The sequence below is a fragment of the Neophocaena asiaeorientalis genome, unplaced genomic scaffold, assembly GCF_003031525.2.
Source record: "Neophocaena asiaeorientalis asiaeorientalis breed wild unplaced genomic scaffold, Neophocaena_asiaeorientalis_V1.1 scaffold114, whole genome shotgun sequence".
Classification (NCBI taxonomy): Eukaryota; Metazoa; Chordata; class Mammalia; order Artiodactyla; family Phocoenidae; genus Neophocaena; species Neophocaena asiaeorientalis.
In genome coordinates, this window is record NW_020173116.1 from 4457722 (window position 1) to 4481364 (window position 23643).

The 23643-nt window shown below is 42.1% G+C and overlaps 1 gene segment (V, D, J or C); it reads right to left on the reverse strand.

Annotated features, from left to right (window-relative positions):
* Positions 1-21867, reverse strand: part of LOC112398941 (immunoglobulin kappa variable 2-29-like) — a 75091-nt gene extending 53224 nt beyond the window's left edge. The window contains 2 exon segments of the V gene segment in view: positions 21057-21368; positions 21768-21867. Of these exon segments, the coding sequence occupies positions 21057-21368; positions 21768-21816 (361 nt within the window).
* Between the last annotated feature and the right edge of the window lie 1776 nt (positions 21868-23643).

Genomic DNA, 23643 nt, shown 5'->3' on the forward strand with positions numbered 1-23643 from the left:
TGGAATCTAAAAAAAAAAAAAGAAAAAAAAATGGCCAGAAGAACCTAGGGGCAAGTCGGGATTAAAATAGATAGCTAGTGGGAAGCAGCCGCATAGCACAGGGAGATCGGCTCGGTGCTTTGTGACCACCTAGAGGGGTGGGATAGGGAGAGTGGGAGGGTGGGAGGGAGGGAGATGCAAGAGTGAAGAGCTATGGGAACATATGTATATGTATAACTGATTCACTTTGTTGTAAAGCAAAAACTAACACACCATTGTAAAGCAATTATACTCCAGTAAAGATGTTAAAAAAAAAAAAGAGAATCTAACTCACAGAATATGACAAAGACACAGCTAGCTTTCATACCATCTCTGTGTTTCCTAAGACTCAATAGTGAAGAAAATAAGGAATTGATATATCTCAAGAATAGAGTTAAGGCCCACAATAATATTTCACCACCCCAGGCAGGGGAATGCAGACTCTGGTAGAGGACACTGGTAGATGTTGTCTCCAAAGCCATAGCTTCAGGAAGCTCAGTCATTTTATGCACAGACATAGATGAGACAGAACTTCATTCCCCAATGGGGATTTAGCTCCTGAGAATGAGGGTATAGAAATAAGTAGCCAACTAAAAATAACACCCAGTCTTAAAATAAGATTTTTGTCTTTATTTCAAGTATTAAATAAGCAAAACTGTACTTTTTAGTGTCAACATCAATATAGATAATTTGATATGAGGAATCTACCTCACTGGCTGTTAGATTCAGGGGAAAAAATAAAACCCTCACTGAGCAGATATGGCATTTAACAATATTGGGGGATGAACTATGGCAGAAGAATTGCCAATGGAGCAAAGGATGAAGAACAGAAAATGATATGCTCCTCAAACATTATTCTTCCATTTGACTTATCCTTTTTTTTTTTGTTTGCGGTACGCGGGTCTCTCACTATTGTGGCCTCTCCCGTTGCGGAGCACAGGCTCCGGATGCGCAGGCTCAGCGGCCATGGCTCACGGGCCCAGCCACTCCGCGGCACGTGAGATCTTCCCGGACCGGGGCACGAACCCGTGTCCCCTGCATCGGCAGGCGGACTCTCAACCACTGCGCCACCAGGGAAGCCCTGACTTATCCTTTTAACTTGCCTTTTGCTACAGTTTGCTGCAAAATTCAAATCTATATCTTAAATCCATAATTGTTTTTATGAGAAACAAGTATATCAAGATCTCTTGAAATAAAATTATAAAATTCTCACCCTTTTATGTAGTGCATCAACGCATGTTTAGTTGCCTTTTATCCTATAGGTGATCATGTTGTATACAGAGGGTCCTGTTTATTTTGACTGTTCCAAACTAGCTGTCATGTTATCCTGGAATGTCCCATAAACGTATCTGTAATGAGTATAGTTTTCATTCTTGCGTGGTTAATTGTACACACCAAATAACTTCTAGTAGTGGTCCTAATCTGACCTGGAAATATATAACATCTTGCAAAAACAGAAGGATGTATGGTTCCAGCCACTGTCATCTGAGATGGGAATAAACAACATTTCTAAGTCCCTTTCCCTGAGCTTTCCACCAGATCTCCCCAGTTAGACACTGGTAACCTGGATAAGAAGAAAGAACTGAATCAGTGGACTCTCTTCAGGGCTGTCACATTTTGAGATACAAATTCTTATGTTGTTGGTAGTAATAATACGGTGCATTTTGAGCCTTTAGGCTAATGGTTGCAGAGGTGAAATTTGTCTCAGACTCAGTGTAATGACACCAAAGAAGGATACCAGGGGACGGATGGACGTATGGTTTGAGAAGACTGGGGACTTGTCATGTTTTCATTGGTGTCTGCTCAAGTGGGTACTAATATGTTGATACGTTGCAGCTGGTGGTGACTTTCTCTCTTGAAGCTTTTACTGGATGTTACAAATGAGGTGAGCGCAAGTCTCCACTGGCAACTTAATTTTTTTAAAGTCACATGATCACAAATATCATTGAGACTAAACACATCCCATTCAGTGATTTCTCAGGGCACTCACAGACATGAAAGGGGTCTCAGGATTCATCTTACAACGAGAAGAAATAATAGTGAATTCTTTTATCTCCAAGGAGCGCAGGTCTCTTGGCTTCTCTGTCTTCATGTGTAAAAGGAGGCCGTTGGAATAAGTGATCTACCCCTCAGTGGTTGAAACACGGCATCTCTCTGTTAGAGGCCATTAAGACACAGGTTGACTTAAGATTCATTCTTACTGCACCTTGGTCACTGCTGGATATAAGGTAACCTGTTACATTTCTTCAAGTTTTCCAGTATCGACAATCTACAAAATGTTACAAATGGTTAAGCAAAGAACAACCTAAAGGGAAAAATGTAATATATTAAATATTCTTCAAAAGATTCCTTGCATCCATTTTATTTGTTGTTGCTGCTGTTAGCTGTGGGTGTGTGTTTGTGTGTATGTGTACATTCGGTAAGAATATTTAACATGTGATCTACCCTCTTAACAAACTTTAACTATAGGCACTGTGTTTTAGATCACATCTCTAGAACGCAGTCATCTTGCATAACTAAAACTTTATACCCATTATTTTAATAGAATTTTGTCCATACTCGATCATTTACATGACAGAACAGCAGAGCGAAGACACACAATCTAAGGTGGTCCTCTGATATAGTTTGCTTGCATCTACGATGAACACCAGCTCATATCCTCAGTCTTGTCCAAGGACAGTGTTAACCGTCTTGCTCTCTGTTACAATGTAGACCGAAGAAACCTTGATCATCTGGACGTCCCGCAGCGTGTTGCACTATAAACTACCTGCCGATCAAAACATTTTAAGTAAACCCGATGATCAAGAAATTGCAAGAACTCTTGGTGACTTGTAAATATACAAGGTCAGAGGATGGAATGCAAATACTTAAAAAAGTCATGACCTGCCCTATCAGTGAATATGGCTCGTGTCCAGAGGTCTGAGGCAGGATGGCACATGTTCTTCAAGATAGATAGCAAGTCATCGCACCTTGCGTCTCCTGCCACAGAAAGTGAAGCACACAGGTTTGTAGGCCTCATGAAATGTTGAGAGAGCACATTGCATTCTTAGGAGGTAGGGGGACTACCACATCCCATTGATCAGGTATATTAGAAGGCTTCCAGATCGCAGGAGGCCCACAGCAGGAGAGGACTCTGCGTCAGGTTCGGGTGGCAATATGAGCAGCTCCATCACTTGGACCAAATGATCTAACACATCACCTGCTGCAGGTTACATTTGGATTAGATAAGGATATCGTGAGCTCGCTCTGAAAAGCTCTGTTATAAACTCACCTCTTAGATTTGTAGACTGGTAGTGCAAGATCGTGACATCCTTAAAAAATCAAAATATTATACACTATTCAAAAATCAGCTCACAGGATGTCACAGACCTCTGGTAGATGTGTCTATGGGACATTAAGAAGCTGTGTGATTGAGCTTCCTACTATAACCTGGTCATTTCACACTCATCAAATGATCAGGGTGGATGGGTCGCAACCGCAGTCAGTCTTAGAAAGGAGATGGTTCATTTAGGATTGGGCCTGAGCAAATTCGGCAGGCACACTTCATTTCCATGGACAAGTATCCCAGGTCCCCGTATCACTTTCCAATCTTGCCCTAACACCTCTGCATCGGCTTGTATTTTGGCTTCATGGGAGTGGTAAACCAGCTAATTCCATAGGGGAAAAAAAAAACCCTCCAGGCTTTGTCCATGGCTCTGCTGGTATCATGTGTTGGTCTGAGCAAAGACGTACAGTTCCCACACTACAGCCCAATCAATGGCAGGGTCTGAAATAAAATGTTAAGCTGGCAGGTACATGAGCAGTGCCCCTGGTTATCATCTTAGTCTGCATAGAGAACTGGCCCGAGATAAGGGTTTACAGCGATTTCAAAGTAGCTGGTTAATCAAAGAGAAGATTGGCAGATCAGAGATTAGGAGTCTGGGGAAAAGGAATGTAGATAAACCTAAGGACGTGGGCATGATGTAATTGTAACTTTGTGTTATGTCAAAAATCTGCAGAGGGGCTTCCCTGGTGGCTCAGTGGTTGAGAGTCTGCCTGCCGTTGCAGGGGACACGGGTTCGTGCCCCGGACCGGGAGGATCCCACATGCCGCGGAGCGGCTGGGCCCGTGAGCCATGGCCGCTGAGCCTGCGCGTCCGGAGCCTGTGCTCTGCAACGGGAGAGGCCACGACAGTGAGAGGCCCGTGTACCACACACACACACAAATCTGCAGAACATCTGCCACAGACAAGACTCCGAACAATCAAGCACCAGAAGATTCTTACATACCTGAGCAGATGAAGTAGCCCCAGACTTTGTCACAACTACTACAGTATTTCCTCTGCGTGTCCATGAATAGAGCAGCCCTGGTGACATGCGTGGAGGCTGTGCAGAGGCCCGACAGCCTGAGCCCATGTCCACCACGTCCACCACCTCAAGCAGTGTAGATCTCATACTGTCATCTTTGGATATCAGTGTTCCCAGCATTAGGCATCAATACCAGCACCCACATGGTGGTATTTTGTACCCCAAATCACTTCCTCCCCGAGAAGTTTTGATGCATTGCTCCTGGGATTAGTTGCCATCCGGATAGAGATTAGCCTTCCCTACCCACAGAGCCTCAGTTGCTGTTACTATCTACGGATTCACAGAGCCTGTGGTTTGCCCATAGGAGAAGCCACTGGATCAAGGAACTTACTTTGTGAAAAAAGTCATATATCAATAGACATCTGTCTGATCACAGCATCCATTAATCCTACCAAACACAATATTACACAAAGGAGGCTGCTTAGGTGTGACATCTTGTAGACTTAGGAGACTCTCCATTAAGATATTCTGTATATTTTGAAAAAGTGACCATGATAGCAAGAATGAATAGGTTTGATCCAAGGGTGAAATTTATAGCAAGCTCTTTCTTTCATCATTACACACAATGACCAATTTGGGAAATGCCTGCTTCCTGTCATGCAATTTGGGGCCTTGCTGTAACAAAGTTTCTTATTCCTAGAAACTTATTCCTTCTTATTCCTAGTATATGTCTACCTGAAGATTCTGTAGGATATTCTAAAGCTGTATCAGTATGTGGTAATATATGTCCATAGACTGATAGGCAATCCAAATATTTACTATTTTGCCCAGGTAATTAGCTCTGCTACTCACGAAGTGATAGTTTTCGGCCACATATTGTGAGACTGAGAGAAATATGTCTGCACGTCTGAACTGAGGGACACTGGAGACCACAGGAAAAATCCAGACAATCATTCCCCCCAAATTCCCCTTTCAGTTTTTGAGATCATTTCATTTTGAGAATCTAGCCATTTGGGGTATTCGTGTTCTGTAGGATTCCTTTACTTATCTCACCACCTTGGCGCTGGTTTTGGTTTTATCTCCTCTCTGAGCCTGGAAACTCCGGGTGTTATCAATCTCATGACGGATCAGATGACTGTGGAAAAGTTTAAGTCCTACTCTTCCTACTTTCGCTTCCTTTTTCTCCCAGTGCATTCCACAATCTCTTTCAACTCAGTGATGAACTAGTATTTTCAAATAATTTATTGAGTCTTAAATTCCTCAGTTTGAAGGCTCCTGTCCGCTTACTTCTATATATATTTTCCCATACACCTTGAAACCTAATGCAATTGACACATTGGGATTTTCACTACACTTGCCATGGAGTCCATTTTCTTAGAATAGACAGTCAACTCTAAAATACTTCATTTTCTTAACGAGAATTAAGATCATGTTGTTTTGTTCATCCATTCATCCTTGTAATAATTCTATCACACTGTGTTCTGACACTTAAGTGGCAGGACCCCTTATTCGGTCAGATTTCACCTGGGTCACTACTGTAAATGAAATCTATGCCATGCATACATTTTATGTACATTTCCAACTAAAATACATTTTTTCATGTTTATTTTCAGTTAATAACTATGTCATGTGAAAACAGTGAACTTATTCATTGTTTGAAAACTTTTCTTATGACAATATACTACCAAATTTGTCATATCTAAAATACTATTTCGGTTAAATATTCTCAATATTGTTTTCAATTTGGGAGTAAAAAGAGACATGTCATATCTAGGTTTTTCCTGTTGTACATGCAGTAAACTTTATGTCCTCCATTATTCATTTTTTGCTGTTTATAGTCAAAGCCCACATTTGAAATTGCAAGCCTTTTCACTCAGAAAAAAGAGGCAAAAAAAAAAAATCTTTTGGCATTGAGATCTTTTATTTTCTGTGAATTTCAAAGAGCCTATTTAAATATTCAAAGATGAAACATTTTTACCGATTATTCTCATTCATAGTCTCCCTGAGGACAGCTTGTGTAGAATACTTTCTGGAACATGTTAGAGGAGGAGGTCATCTAAGTATAAAGAAGTAGGAAGTTGAAAAAGAGGGAGAATACCAATTTACCAATATTACCAAAAATTATCCTGAGGAAAATATACCCCAGACTATGCATTTGCAAACGCGTTAAACTTTTGTTGCCATGTATTAGTGTCATTTGTCTGATTATTGGACTGGATGCGTTTAATTGACAAACGTAGACAAGGCAGAGAGGATGAGGTTGTCGTTTCCCTCAGTCTCCCTTTCACGTAACTGGTTGCTACAGGACACAGGACCCCCTACCTTCCCCTGCTGCTTCTGCCAGGACCAGGCCGTGCAGCTGATACCTTAACATGTGGTGCCTGAGATGTAGCCGAGACACTCGTGGTCCAGAGCCGTCAGCTGCAAACTATTCCCCTGAGATCTCCAACATCGTCCTCTTATACAGACGCAGAGAACCTGCTGTGAGTTCCCCAGAGAAGGTGCACTTGGGGCAGCTGAGCAGCCGGCGGCGGGGAGGTTTGTGTTCAGGGCTGTACCACTGTGGGAGGAGCTTGTGTACCTTGATGACAGTAATAAACTCCAGCGTCCCCAGCCTCCACCCTGCTGATTTTGAGTGTGAAATCTGTCCCTGACCCACTGCCACTGAATCTGTCTGAGACCCCAGAGTCACGGTTAGAAACCTTATAGATCAGTTGTTGTGGAGACTGGCCTGGTTTCTGTTGCAACCAATTCAGATAGGTGTTTCCATTACTATGTACGAGGCTCTGACTAGACTTGCAGGAGATGGAGGCAGTCTCTCCAGGGCTGACAGTCAGGGAGAGTGGAGTCTGGGTCATCACAATGTCCCCACTGGATCCTAAAATCATGACAAAAAGTACCAAGTTCCATGAAAATATTAGCAGCCATTTTTATCATTTCCAATTCTTATTTATTTTATCTAAAATGCGACTTTGTTTTACTCTCATTATCTGTGCTTGTCATCTATACAACAAAATTGTACAGTCACAGTAATGAACCTGACATCAGCGAAGTGCAAAGAGGCCTCTAAACATTACCTACACCATCCCTACTTCCCTTGTCACGTCCTGAACAAAGACCAGGTAATTGTTTCTTCTGGAAACTTCCTCACTCTCACAGATCTAAACATCCCATGCCAGTCTGCAGGACAACTCGTACACATCTAACATGCAGACAGACCACACATGGTGAGCAGTGTTGCCTCCAAAGCTCATCCTCAGTCTCATCTCCCCTCCATCCTTACCTGGGGTGCAAAGTATTAGCAGCCCAAGGAGCTGAGCAGGGAACCCCATTTTCAGAAGCTGGAATTGATGAGTCCTGATAAGTCAGAGCAAGACTGGAGCTGAGCTTTTATCTCAGACTTGCAGGGGAAGGTCCTCCCACCACTGTGAGAGTCCCGGTTGATTGCAAGAACCCACTGCACATGGCTTGTGGCTCTAAGAAAGCATACGAGACCCTGAAGTGAAGACATGTGTGTCCAGGGTCAATATCCGGGAGGGGAACAGTCATCTTGCTCTGATTCTTCCAGGCTGATCTAGATAAGAGAACAGCTCCTTCCCCACTAGCACTGACCATCAGAACTTTCTCCAAATAACTGCATAGAGTCAAGCTGTTTCAAGAGCCGTCAGGTAAGTGCAGTTCCCAGGTTACCTGTTTAAGAATGTTAGAAACAGATGTTAGAACTGGTCTTTTCTGGCACCGAGTGAATGGAATTTCAAAGAGCACTTAAGCCTGACGGAAAAAATATGTCTGTTGTTCAGAGAGTTGACAGTTCAGTTCAAGACAATAAGGAAAGGTAGGGCTTCCCTGGTGGCGCAGTGGTTGAGAGCCCGCCTGCCGATGCAGCGGACACGGGTTCGTGTCCCGGTCCGGGAAGATCCCACATGCCGCGGAGCGGCTGGGCCCGTGAGCCATGGCCGCTGAGCCTGCACAAAAGAAAAGGTATAAGAATTTTATGCCTAAGACAGTAAAATGAAATACCTGAAAACCAGTTTTTTCAGTCTGGTGCATATTCTATCATAATTCTATCTATATCTCTATCTCTGTCTCTCTTCATATATATATAATATATATATATGCCATATATAATATAAATATATAGGGCAGACGAATCAAAGGATTTTTTTGATGAAAAACTTCACTTGGGATGATGGAACAATGTGAAAAAAGAATTATTTTAGAATATATTTTTCTGAGTGGTGCTTAGAAAGACTTCCCCTGTTGACTCCCATCAAGTAGAACCAGGTCGTGCAGGATTTCCCGATTTTTGTCAGCTCTGTGTGAGAACCTAAGCTCCCATTGCCTGTGTGTTGGAAGCCACAGCCGTGAGTCTACGGTTCAAAAGAAGATGCAGTCTGTGCGAAGAGCAATGATGGATCCTTTATTTTAATGTCTCAGGGTAGCCTGTGTCTGTCATTGACACCTTCCTGGGCCTTTATTTAAGAACGGTCCATAGGGAACATGGTTCCAGGCCACCACTGCTCAGAGGGTCAGTCTGTTACACCAGCTTTCATCAAATAGGAAAACAATGTGACATTCTCACACGTCAGCCCGGTGCAGGTCATGGTGAATTGAACGGCTCCTGAAAAATAGTGCCGACGTCAAATTGCTTTTGTCCTGAAAATAGAATCTGGAGAAGTTGAAAGAGTAGACTTTGTTGTCCTATTCAAGTTGGGGTAATTGCAATCCAAGCTAGACTTAGTTGACCATGACGACAAATTAACAAATTAACTAGACAATTAACTAGTAAGATTCCACAAGAATGTTTGGTGTGCATATTCTCTGGGAAATACTCAAGAATAAGATTTTGAAACAATGCTGAAAAGATAACTGAGCAAAAATTATGTTCACCTTTAAACTCAGAACTTTATGGCAATAATATCATTTTCTGAGAAAAATCGTGGTGTAGAAGGACATGCAGAAGTACGTTATGTTCCGTATCTCACTAGTCAAAATATTATTTACCTTTTTATTTTATTCTATTTCTTTAAGCTTTTGCTATCTTTGACCTGGTCTCTTTCATGATGCTAGCAAATAGATTCTGGGTCTTACTTCTGGCTTCTGAAGGTACCAAGACAAATAGGGGTTTCCACTAGGTAGCAGGCTGCTGTCCTGAAGACTCCAGCCCTTTAATTAACCATACAGTGAAAGAAGTCAAAAGATAAACATCTGAAAAAACAAACAAATATGAAGCAAAATGGAGAAGGTATTATAAATACTAAAGCTAGTTTTATACGATTCTTTTAACAAGTATTAAATTAGGAATTGTTTTTAGGCACTCTTACTGAATGAATTCTGTTCCCCTAAAAATTATAATGAAGTTTTAGACTCTAGGACCTCGGAATGTGACATTATTTGGAAAATATTCATTGTCGATATAATTAGGTAATTAAAATCTGGTCATACTGCAGTATGGTGGGCCTTTAATGAATATGACAGGTGGCCTTACAAGAAGAGGAGAAAGGACACAAAGACAGCAATACACAGAAGAGACCACGTGAAGACAAGTGATTGGACTTACGATACCACTAGTTCGGGAAGACCTGGGGCCACCAGAAGGTGAAAAAAAGGCAAGGAGGGGTCCTTACCTACAGGTTTCAGAGAGGGCCTGGCCTGGACAACACCTTAAATTCATACTTCAAGTTTGCAGTCCTGAGAAAGGATTCATTTCTGTTGTTTTAGGCCACCGAATTCCTAGTACTTTCTTACAGAAGCCTTAAGAAACAAATAAACCCAATAATGAACATGGAAACATAAACTGTGGGAAAAAGTGAAAGTGAGAATTCTGTTGTGTTTTCTTTTGTTACAAATCAATTTTCCAGAAACCCCTTTTTAAAAATATTCTTTAAGATGGATGAATTTCAAAGAGAATTTGTCTCTTTTGTGAAATTACCAGAAAACTTTTAAAAGTCTCCAATTATTATTTGTTGTATTATGACCAACTGTCCTAAAATATACAGAAAATGTAAAATCTCTTAAAAACTCATTCTTGGTCAGGAAAGTCTTTGAAATATTCCTTTCCTCCCTTCAGACAGAAATGATAAGACTTCTGATTCTAAAAGAGGCTCTCTGTCCCATGTATGTGACAAAACCATGTTGAGGCCTGTAAACAAAACTGACGAGCAGCCAGCACTAGTCACTGCACACCACGCACCAATAATAAGAGTGTTTCAGGGTTGAATGAGTGACCTCCATGACTTCCAGGTGGGGAGCAGACCTCTGTGAGTCTCTAATTTTGACCACAGTCAACTGAACGAGGAAGGTCTTAGGCAGGCAACTTCACTGTACTTTTGTCTCTTGTCAGATACTATTAGCTTGAGGTCCTTAAAAGTGAAAGCCAGTGTCTGATATTCGTGGCCTGGGAAGACTGTCTTGTTGGTGTTTGAGTTTGTTTTCCTGCTGTCCTTTCTCTGCGGGACGGAGACTGTGATACTGTTACACACTCAGTGCAGGGTGTTCCGTAGACGTTGCCACCCAAACAGCCCAAACCCATGGTGCTTTGGACAAGATTAGAGACACACGGAGGCCTGTTCACCTCCTGGATCCAAAGGGCTGTTCTCTGTGTTAACAGGAGAGAGTTTGTCCTTAAGGGAGAGTTGAGATCAGCCCACTCAGTAGAGGGAGTTCTCCGGCTGAAGGTGGGCTGGACTGGATCCTGAGCCCTGAGGCACCTGTGATTGGAGCTGGTTACCTTTCAAAACTAATAGCAAGTTCTCACCCAACAGAGGGCAAAGTCCATGGAAAAGCATTTTGGCTCATAGGGACCTCAGGAATGGCTCTGTGAATGTATTTATCCCAACCTGGAGAAGCAGGTTTGATTCCCTGCCTGACTTTTCTGAATCAAGACCTTACTCTCCATGTTCATGACAGAGTCTGTATCTAAATGTTTGGCTCGTTTTTGTTTCCTTTCTCTTGGAATAAAGATAAAAATCCCATAGTTAAATATAACTGATCAATAAGATGAGTGGGAAAATCGTGTGCTGGAGATGAAGACTTTTGTCTGTAAATGTTAAACTATGTTCTGTATCACACTCACCCACAGACTAACTGGACAAAGTAAGACAATAATTTCATTGATTTGCCTGCCTGAGCTCTCACTGCCCTGTAAGTTCTTCACCTCCTCTGGGATCTTCACTCAGAGCTCACCCTTGCACTCCAAAGATGGTCTCCTTACAAGGCATAGCTTTTCTGGATGTTTAATAATTTTTTCCACTGTCTACATGTGAGGTTTTTTTTGGTTTGACCTTGTAAGAAAGTCTAGGTCACTTGAGAAGTGGGGAGTGGAGAACAGAAGAAGATTCCGAGCACCAAATGAAAGATTCTAGTCTATTAAATTTTAGTTGAAGCTGCCTTTGGATAAGAGTTTGTATGGTAATCCAAGATCTCAAAGGATATAATTTTCTCCAATTTTTTATATAGATAAGGAGGTGTAACTGAAAAAAATGGAGACTATAAGCTGAGAATTCTCAAATTCAATGATTTTCTTACCTATTCAACAAGTTCAGGATTCTAGAAATTCGTATAATTTTGAAAAAGAGATATTCCATAGCCTCTGGAAAAAAACATCAAATTGAATCACTTAAACTGATATCTAAAATCAACTAAATTCTCTGTAACCAGTCCTTTTCACCTATCGTTAACATAAATGGAAAATTCAGAACATGAGAAATGCAAGGGATGAATGAAGTATTTAGTAGCTATTCCTTATCTTAGAATAAAAATACACTGCCTGCATCAGTAAGGGAAAATGGTGATTTTCTGCCTTAAGGAAGTGTTGGCCTCACGGTAGTAAGCTTCATGTCCACTTAGTCACTGCTGACCAAGAGCGAGGGATCACTCAAAGTACAAATGCTCTTTGAAGAATCAATGCCCTCATCTTTTACTGCTTCCAGAAATTTGCATGTTGACTCTTCTAAAGCAATGACTAGACCAAGCAGAGATTAAGGGTCAGATATTAAAAATAAATACATGAATAAAAAATAAAAAATTAAAAAGATAATATCTGAGTTCCTCGGAGGAGACAGGAAGATATTATAAGTTTAAGAAGGAACTATAGGCCATGATAAATGACTGGAAACGTGCTTGCGCAGATCTTACTTACATTACATATCCTTATCTTGGTCAATTGGGAACATCCTCAACCCACAGATTGGCTCTCTATTCTGGAATCCTCACAGCCTTACGTGAAATTTGAGGCCGTTATTAGAAAATATAGAACTATATTATTCCAGGGAATTGCACCAAAATATTTTATTATTTTATAAATGTAAAGAGGAGAACTCTTTGATTCTATTTTTAAAATAAAGCAAATAATTGCTGGTCACAATAATCCTGAATACTCCTCAACTTACAACACCTTTTTGTTTGGGACTGAATAATAATGTTTCAAGATTCAGTAAAATTATTTGTCTTCATATAAACTAAACTTCTAATGTTGGTCATAACAGGAGTTCGCTACACTCAGAACATGTAGAAAAAAGAAGAGAGGATGAAAAACATGTTACAAAATTTGTCTCTGTTAACATTTGCAGAGAAAAACGAGAACAGACAGAGATTTAGAGAGAGAGAGAGAAGGAGAGAGGAACCATAATATGAAATACCATCCTCCCACCATCAAAATCTTCAAGGTGATAGGCAAATAAAGACAAACTTAGGACCAGAACTCGCAACAGGATAGACATGTATGTGTATTAAGAATTTGACTTGACTGCCCCCTAGTGTCCTTATTTTTAAACCTCTTCATTGGAGTATAATTGCTTTACAATGGTATGTTAGTTTTTGCTTTATAACAAAGTGAATCAGCTATGCATATACATATATCCCCATATCTCCTCCCTCTTGCATCTCCCTCCCGCCCTCTCTATCCCATCTCTGTAGTGGTCACAAAACACCGAGCTGATCTCCCTGTGCCATGTGGCTGCTTCCCACTAGCTATCTATTTTACATTTGGTAGTATATATAAGTCCACGCCACTCTTTCACCAGGTGAAAGCAGGTACAAGTACAGATAATAATCTCCATTTAAGCCCTCCTGACTGGAGCACCAGTCCAGAAATCGTGTGAAACCAAGACATCTGAAATGAGTTGGGGACACTTTTGGGGCTGTCGGGTGACATTCTGGTTGTTGCCTGTGGTTGATTTCCCTTTATTGGAGTTGCTGTCCAGATTATATTTCTGGCACAAAACAGCTGGCACCAAATAACACGGAAAAATTTTCCCCCATTGGTAAGAGAGCTGTCACACGTGCCTCATAAACAGGACGGGGATGTACATCCCCTTCTACGGTGTTGAATATGTGTCTTTTTTTTTTTTTTAACATTCACTTTTATTTTATTTTTAAAGAAATGTGTTTATATTTTTTATTATTTTATTTTTTTAAATATATTTTTAAATTTTATTTATTTTTGGCTGTGTTGGGTCTTCATTGCTGCGTGTGGGCTTTCTCTAGTTGCGGCGAGCGGGGGCTACTCTTCGTTGTGGTGCCATGGCTTCTCATTGCAGTGGCTTCTCTTGTTGCGGAGCGCGGGGTCTAGGTTCACGTGTTCCCGTAGTTGTAGCACGGAGGCTCAGTAGTTGTGGCACGCGGGCTTAGTTGCTCCACGGCATGTGGGATCTTCCCGGACCAGGGCTCAAACCCATGTCCCCTGTATTGCCAGGCAGATTCTTTTTTTTTTGTTTGTTTTACATGACTCTTTTTTTTCCCACACACAAACACTGTATTTTATTTTTACAAGAGATAAATAAACTGACACCAAGCATTGTAAATGGATGACCACAACAAAAGCAACAATGATTGCAATCTTTAATACTGAGATGCATGAGCTCTTTATATATTTTGGAGATTAATCCTTTGTCTGTTGATTCATTTGCAAATACTTTCTCCCATTCTGAGTGTTGTCTTTTCATCTTGTTTATGGTTTTCTTTGCTGCCCAGAAGCTTTTAGGTTTCATTAGGTCCCATTTGTTTATTTTTGTTTTTATTTCCATTGCTTTAGTAGGTGGGTCAAAAAAGGTCTTGCTGTGATTTATGTCCAATAGTGTTCTTCCTATGTCTTTCTCTAAGAGTTTTATAGTGTCCAATCTTACATTTAGGTCTTTCACCCATTTTGACTTTACTTTTGTGTATGGTGTTAGGGAGTGTTCTAATTTCATTCTTTTACCTGTAGCTGTCCAGTTTTTGCAGCACCACTTATTGAAAAGACTGTCATTTCTCCATTGTATATTCTTGCCTCCATTGTCATAGATTAGTTGACCATAGGTGCATGGGTTTCCCTCTGGGCTTTCTATCCTGTTCCATTGATCTATATTTCTGTTTTTGTGCCAGCACCGTACTGTCTTGATTACTGTAGCTTTGTTGTATAGTCTGAAGTCAGGGAGCCTGATTCCTCCAGCTCCATGCATGGCCACAGGCAAGACCTTGAGAATCGTCTGAGGTGCTGCAGGCAGCTTGCAACATCAGCACACCCACCCCTGGGCATCACAGACAGGCCACATGGTTTGGTTACAGCCTGTATCTCCAGTGGCAGATATGTTCAAGCTTCTGTGGGAACACCAGGGCATCACTTATTTCTAATAGTGCTTCACTTAGTATCACACTCCCCAGACTTTAAAAGGGTATAGTTTAGACTCACATTCCATGTATTAAAAAAAAAATCCTTGCTTGCAAGATGTAGACTTGGTTTTCTTTTGCTGAAAGACCTCCAACCAAAGTCCTCAGGTATAATCGTCTGTCCTATATAAATCAGAAGAGGCATCATCATGTCTGTGCCACTGGCACTGAAGAGGGGCAGGAGAGTTAAGAGTGCTGTTCCTGCCACTTCTACCAAAACTTCTAGCCACATTCAAAAAGTGGGCGCATCTCAGAAATGTTCCCAGTGGATGGAGGCGGCAAGAGCAGCTGGGGCAGTCAAGCCTCACACATCTGCATCCCCTAGTGGTTTATGTTCTGGTTTGTAACACTGTGGGAGGTGTTTCATCATACTGTTGACAGTAATAAGTTGCAGCATCTTGAGCCTCTAGGCTGTTGATGGTGAGGGTTAAATCTGTCCCAGATCCACTGCCACTGAACTGGGATGGGACCCCAGTTTCCAAACTGGATGCACCATAGACCAGGAGCTTAGGAGCTTCCCCTGGTTTCTGCTGATACCAGGCTAAATATTTGCTAATGCTTTGACTGGCCCGGCAAGAGATGGTGACTCTTTCTCTTAGAGATGCAGACACAGAGGATGGAGACTGGGTCATCTGGACGTCACACCTGGCACCTGAGATTGGAAACACAAAAAACAAATATCCATGTTATTACTAAGTTATAAGAGGACTGCCCTGTAGGACCAGGCAGTAATGACCACACAGGCAGAGTAAATTCCTAGAGCTCTCCGTCCTTACCTGGGAGCCAGAGCAGCAGGAAGCTGAGGAGCTGAGTGGGGACCCTCATGTTCACTCTGTGTCCTGACTGGGACTGATTTCTGCACAAGATATGATCAGAGCATTAATAAGTCTCCAGGGCAGTGGGTTGTTCTCCAGTAACATGCAAATCAGTAGGGGATGGGGCAGAGCTGGGCACAGCTGCAGGGATGGCCAATCTCAATAACATCGCACAGGGGCCGTGTCTCCCAGATGCCCAAGTCTGATCAGAGCAGCTCAGATTTAACTGCAGACAATGCTTTTCTCCCTGGAGGCCAGAGACTTGAATTACTCTACTGTTCTTTTGTTCTTTCCAATGTTCATAACACGATTTTTTTTTTTTTTGCTACCTTTCCATCTAATATGGGTTCTCTCGTGGATGATATACTTCAAGAAGCTGCAAGAATTTTTACACGATCTCTGCATTTGGTACCCGGGGATATCATTGAAGCTAGAATGTCTTCTCTGTTGACCTGATTCCCTGATGCTTTTGGAGTGATAAATTATTATTAGAGAGCTAGAGCATAGGGTAACCACAACGTTTCCCATCCGTATTTAACGATGCGCCAGACCCAGACACGTGCAGAATGTGCAGGGTCTACCGATGTTGTACAAAAATTTCTCTGAACTTATTACAGGGAAAATACCTGCAGAGCTCACACAGAGCCAAGATTAGTTGTTTCCACCAGGCAGAGCACAAAGTCTCATCATTTGAGAGACGTCAGGTTGCATGTTCCAAAAGGCTTTGTTCCAGTAGAGGGCAAAATTATCTGTATCCTCGATGCCATTCAGGTCTTTCCTAATAAAGATTAAAAGCAAAATCCATTAGACTCAAACAGTTTCAGCCAACAAGGTTAGATATTGCTGAAGAAAAGATTAGTGACTTTCTCAATATAAAGTATCCACAATCGAGCACGAGGAGAAAAAATACAATAAAATGAGCAAAGCATTAGTGAGCTGCAAGCCAATTTCAAGCAATCTATTGTGTGTATAATTAAAGTCTTGAGAGGAAGAAGTAGGGACAGGAGTACAAAAGAATATCTGAGAAAATATTGTCTACAGTTTTCCACGTTAAAAAGAATCACAGCCAGGGCTTCAATAATTAAAAATCAAGATCAGGTGAAAACCTGAATTCAGTGGTTGAATTTGCAGAAGGCTGAGAAAAAGCACACAACTTACCCACCGCTCCCTCTGGGGTCCTGGCTGTAGTTGCAAATAAGTTTCTAGCATCTGAATGGCTGGGGGAATATCAAGAAATTATCTTCAAAATGAAAACACAGCGCTCATAACAAAAAAATAGAGTCAACACTAGTTACTCTTCTTTGGGTTCTGAAAGTTACATGTATATTTTGGAGTCAGTGGTCTGACTGATTACTTAATAACTTGTAAGGTTGCCATTTCTGAGCGAGTCCCAGAAGAGAAGACTCTGCACTAAGTACAACCTGCAGTGGACTTTATGACCTAGTGGACCAGTGAAGCTAAAGTGCCTGGGCTTAGATAGGGACAGTGTATGGAGGCTGCAGAAAGCGCGGGAGAAGCACAGTTCATATCTCCAGAGTATTGGAATAATGCCATAATCCCTTCTGAAGATACCGATTCCCTTTTTTTTTTTTTTTTTTTTGCCTCTCACTGCCGTGGCCTCTCCCGTTGCGGAGCACAGGCTCCGGACGCACAGGCTCAGTGGCCATGGCTCACGGGCCCAGCCGCTCCGCGGCATGTGGGATCTTCCCAGACCGGGGCACGAACCCGCGTCCCCTGCATCGGCAGGCGAACTCTCAACCAATGCGCCACCAGGGAAGCCCCCAGTTCCCTTATTTTGATATAGGTTCTGATTTGCTATTAATTCCTTGTAGAGACTACATGCTGTCTGTAGGCCCAAAAGGAGCCCAGACCTGAGTTGCTCTTTCTGAATTGAGTGGTAACTGACCCACTAGTCTATAAACATATGCATACAAAAGAGCATTCTATCATCAGGTAGAAGTGGGATATTAAGGCCAGGGCTTGATTCTGTCCCCCAGGCACACAGGATTTACCCATTGTAGGTTGTTCAAACTCTCTTGGCACCAACACTTGCAGAATTCCCCCTTTTCTCTCATGCTGTACCTACAGACTTCTGTGGATTCCTTTTAGCAAACTGATTGAAGAAGAAAATAATTCAGATCAAATTTATGTCATATATGCTTTCATCTTTTCAAAGTAGATTTTTATAGCATTGAAGCCTACTTTAAGAATAGTGGGGTAAGATGGTGCAGGAAGAAAATATCTCAGTGGGCAGGACTTGGGGTTATGTGCTCTAATCCACTTTGCCTTGCACAGAGATAACCTGTGTCAGAGGTCTTTACTAATTCAAGAGCAGTGATTAACAGTTTGGCCAAATGGTCAGAAGATTAGATTAACCATGACTGGAAGGTTGGTGAGAAGTAGATCTAAAGCAGAGTTTTCAAATGCATCTTTTGGACTGGGCACATTTCTTGGAGTGCCCCTTAGTATTTTCAGGTACAGAAGTAAAATTTAACAGTTAATAGAAGATTACAGTAACACAATACATAAACGTCAAATTGGTTAATCCATTAATGAGTAAAAGATTTGAGTTACTATACACCGAAGGGGTTGTTGTATATGGCAGTGGGAACATGGATAGTGGAAAATATAAAGTTATAAATGTTAACTATGGCTGACTTGGTACAATGGGAGAAATAAGAGCTCTTATCTATATCTATATTTATGTGTCTATCTATGTATCTATCATGATTTCTCACCTTCTTCTGAGAGGCAGAGGTAAGAGGAAGGATACATGCAGATTATGGGTATTTCATGTTGGATTAAATAGTCAGGAGTGCTTGTCAGGAGAGCACCTGCCCTTGTCCTGTCTCTGAGTGAATTATGTCTCCCTCTGCTGGTGATCTAGAGTTGAGACACGTTAAGATTTTTTCTACAACCTTTATTTATACACAATAAACCGCACGTGTTCAGCGTAGACAATTCGGTGAGTTTGGATATATACACTCATGAAATCTTTACCACAATCAAAGTTTTAGACATATCGTTCTTCAAAATTTTCATCACATCCCGTTGGGTATGTTGTTGTTTAGGATTTTACATTTTATTTTATTTATTCATTTTTAATGATAATACTGAAATCTCCCCTCCTAACAATTCAGTTCATTATATGGTCCTGTCACTTTAGGCACTGAGCTGTACGGCAGCTCACTGGATCTCACTCATCTCAAAGCTGAGACTTTATACTCATTATTTTGAAAAGGTTTGTCCATGCTTGATCACATGCAGAGCTGAGCAGGAGAATAAAAACACACAAACGAATACAGTCTTCTGGTATAGTTTGTGTTTATCTAGAGTAAAAGCAGTTCGCATCCTCAGTTCTCCCCCAGGACAGTGTTAATTCTCTTTTTCTCTGTCACAGTGAAGGCTGAAGAAACTTTGATTGTCTGGACATTCCGCAGTGTGTCGTATAATGCAGGACTGGATTGATGGCATCACGTTCATGAGACTTGACGGGCAAGAAATTGCCAGGACAGTAAATGACTGGTAAAAATATACGTGCTCCAAAAATATATATATATATATATACGTGCTCCAGACAATGCGATGTAAATCCTACCAAAATTCATGGGCTGCCAATCAGTGGATATGGCAGGGGTCCAGATGCCTGAGGCATCTCAGACTGGCACACGTTATCCAGGGTAAAGAACAAGAAATTGAGCCTTGTCCTCCTACCACTGAGGGTGAGGCAGAGCGTTTGTGGGCTCGGTGGAATGTTGACACAATACATTCCACACTTGGGTACAAGACACCACCCATTTGTGGCTCACACAGAAAGCTGCCAGGTCTGAGTTGGCGCAGGGAGGAGAGGTCTGTGCATCAGGTTCAGGTCATGATATATAAGTGGCTGTGTCACTTGGGCCATACGATCCAGTACATATGTTGTTGCATGATACATCTGTGATAGATAAGGATATTGTGTGTACATTCTATAAACTGTATAGAGCTCACACCATAGATTTCTAGGGTTCTAGGGCAAGACCGTGCCACCCTCAGGAAATTTAAAAAAACAACTATACAATGTTAAAAAATCAGCTCTCAGAATGTCAGGGATGCTTGCTAGACACGGCCTTAGAAGTGAAGTAGCTTCGTGATTGAGTTTTCCATTATAATCTGGTAATTTTCTTTTTTCTTTTTTTGCGGTACGTGGGCCTCTCACTGCTGTGGCCTCTCCCGTTGCGGAGCACAGGCTCCGGATGTGCAGGCTCAGCGTCCATGGCTCACGGGCCCAGCCGCTCCGCGGCATGTGGGATCTTCCCAGACTGGGGCACGAACCCGTGTCCCCTGCATCGGCAGGCGGACTCTCAACCACTGCGCCACCAGGGAAGCCCTCACCACCATTTTTAATCCCACCACATAGAAGCCAAAGAGCAACTGTGTGTGTGTCAACTAGATTCTCTTTGTGTTTCCATTCCTGCAGTCTTCCCACACTTTAAAATTCTTAACTTTTGTGGAAAAAAAAAACCTCATATCATTCTGTATTCTTCCAGTGTTCTACAGGGTAAATTCTATGCCCTACAGTTTATTTACTTTTTAATCCCTACTTTTGGAATTTTAATATCTCACATTTTCTTTCTGTGAAAGGTAATTGAGACAAATCAGATATGTTTAGCATTAGACTATTTTATGGACTATGGATTTACAATCGACTATTTAGACACTCGTAACCCCAAAGTCTTACTGATGTTCTCAGCTAACTCCCCCTGAAGACAGCTGTCTAGAACATGGTAAACAAGTAGGAAGATATGTAGTAAAAAGGAGAATCAGAAAGTGGGGAAAGTGGGGAAAAATATTCTTGAATATTATGACATGTTATCTTAAAAAATATATCAAAAACTGCTAAACCCATTATGTTGCTATAAATCTGCCTCAGTTGTCCACCTGTTACACTGACTACATTTATTTGACACCTACCTGTACATGAGGGAGGGAGAAGTAGGATGAACTTTCACTCACCTCTCCTTCCTCAGGTCTGTTTGCTCAGAGGGCACTTAGACCCTTCCATTCTTCTGCTGGTTCTGTCAGGCAAGGCTCTGCAGCTGATGGGGCCTTAACCTGTGGTGTCTGTGAGGAGTAGAGGAGGCTTTCATGGTCCAGAGGCCTCAGCTTCAAACTACTCCTCTGATTCTCTAACATCTTCCTCTTACACTGACTCAGAGAATCTGCCTGCCTGCTCCCCAGACAATCAACATATGTGGGCAGCTGGGCCACTCGGAGAGGGGTGTTTGTGTTCAGGGCTGTACCACTGTGGGAGGATCTTCCATGCCTTGCTGGCAGTAATAAACTCCAGCGTCCTCAGCCTCCACCCTGCTGATTTTTAGTGTGAAATCTGTCCCTGACCCACTGCCAGTGAACCTGTCTGGGACCCCAGAGGCCCGGTTGGAAGCTCCATAGATCAGAAGCTGTGGAGACTGGCCTGGTTTCTGCAGGTACCAATTCAAGTAAGTGTCTCCATCACTATCTTGGAGGCTCTGACTGGATCTGCAGGAGATGGAGGCCGGGTCTCCAGGGATGACAGACAGAGAGAGTGGAGTCTGGGTCAGCACAATATCCCCCTTGGATCCTAAAATAATGAAAGAAAACAACAAAGTTCTGGACAAAATTTATGAAACAGTTTCAGAATTTGTCTTCTGTTATTGACGTCAGGCTATTTTTTTTTTTCTTTTTGATTCCGAAGAATACCCAAAATACCCAATTTCATAAAGAACCCAAGATTTACAATGCAAAGAGTTCTCTAGACGTCATGTACACTTGACCACTCTTTCTATGCCACCATCTTCACCAGAGGACAGACACTGCTTGTTCCTTCCAGATTCATCCTCATTCTCATATCACTAAACATCACATGTCTTTTGCAGAGGGTATGGTATGCATCTAACATGTGGACAAAGACACATGAAAAGCAGTGGTGCCCCCAGAGCTCACCCTCCCACCCTCCTTCTCATCTCCCCTCCGTCCTTACCTGGGACCCAGAGCATAAGGAGGCCCAAGAGCTGAGCAGGGAACCCCATTTTCAGAAGCTGGAATTGATGAGTCCTGATAAGTCAGAGCACGACTGGAGCTGAGCTTTTATCTCACACTTGCAGGGGAAGGTCCTCCCTCGGGAACAAGATGCAAATCCCCTGGTGGGGGAGGGGGGCAGCTGTGTGGAAAGAGCCAGGGGGAGGGAGGGAGGGGCCCAACTTTGAGCAAAGTGAAATAAAGGCCTTCTGTGTTTGGAATAAAATGAACACCTAAAATCCATACTTCTTGGAATAGTGGGAAGAAGAATTCCACTGTGAAAGTCCGGATTGATTGCAAGAACCCAGTGTACGTGGCCTGCGGCTCTAAGAAAGCATCAGAGACCCTGAGGTGTAGACATGTGTGTCCAGGGTCAATATCCGGGAGGGGAACAGTCATCTTGCTCTGATTCTTCCAGGCTGATCTAGATAAGAGAACAGCTCCTTCCCCACTAGCACTGACCATCAGAACTTTCTCCAAATAACTGCATAGAGTCAAGCTGTTTCAAGAGCCGTCAGGTAAGTGCAGTTCCCAGGTTACCTGTTTAAGAATGTTAGAAACAGGTGTTAGAACTGGTCTTTTCCTGAGACCTCATGAATTATATTTCAAAGACCACTTAAGTCACAGGAACTTGACAGTAAAATGAAATACCTGAAAACCAGTTGTTTTACTCTGGTGAATAATCTATCATAGTTCTATGTCTCTCTCTGTCTCTCTATCTCTGTCTCTTTCTGTCTCTGTCTCTGTCCCTCTCTCTCTCTGTCTCTGTCTCTCTGTCTCTCTCTCTCTCTATATATATATATGTTTTGTACATACACACACACACACATATATATACACATATACATGTCAGATTAATCAAAGGAAAAAATTCACTTGGGATGATGGAACATAATGAAAAAACAACGATTTTATATTATTTTTTCTGAGTGGTGCTTAGAAAAACTCATCTCCTGTTGACTCTTTCTCACCTGGTAGAACCAGGTCCTGCAGGGTTTCCTGGGTCTTGTCAGCTCTGTGTGAGGACCTAAGGTTCTCACTAGCCATTATGTTGGAAGCCACAGCCATGAGTCTACATTTCAAAAGGAGATGCCCTTTCTGAGAAAAGCAATGACTGGATCCTTTATTTATTTTTATTTATTTATTTATTTTTCCTTTTTTGCCGTACGCGGGCCTCTCACTGTTGTGGCCTCTCCCATTGTGGAGCACAGGTGTCAGACGCTCAGGCTCAGCGGTCATGGCTCACGGGCCCAGCCGCTCCACGGCATGTGGGATCTTCCGGGACCGGGGCACGAACCCGCGTCCCCTGCATCGGCAGGCGGACTCTCAACCACTGCGCCACCAGGGAAGCCCTGGATCCTTTATTTTAACGTCTCAGTGCAGCCTATGTCTATCATTGACACATTCCTGGGTTTTTATTTAAGAATGGTCATTATGGAACACAGTTCCAGACCACCACTGCTCAGGGCATCAGTCTGTCACACCAGCTTTCATTAAATAGGAAAACAACACGACTATTCTCATGTGTCAGCCTGGTGCAGGTCATGTTGACTTGAACAGCTCCTGAAACATAGTGCCAATGTCAAATTGCTTTTGTCTTGAAAATAAAACCTTGGAGAAATTGAAAAAGTTGACTTTGCCATCTTATTAAAGTTTGGATAATTTAAATCCAAAGTCAGACTTAATTGACCAAGACAAATTAACTAATACGATACTATGTAAGATTCCACAAGAACATCTGGTCTGAATATTCTCTGGGAAATATTCAAGAATAAAATCTTGAAACAATGCTGAAAAAATAACCGAGCAAAAATTATGTTCATCTTTAAACTCTGAAC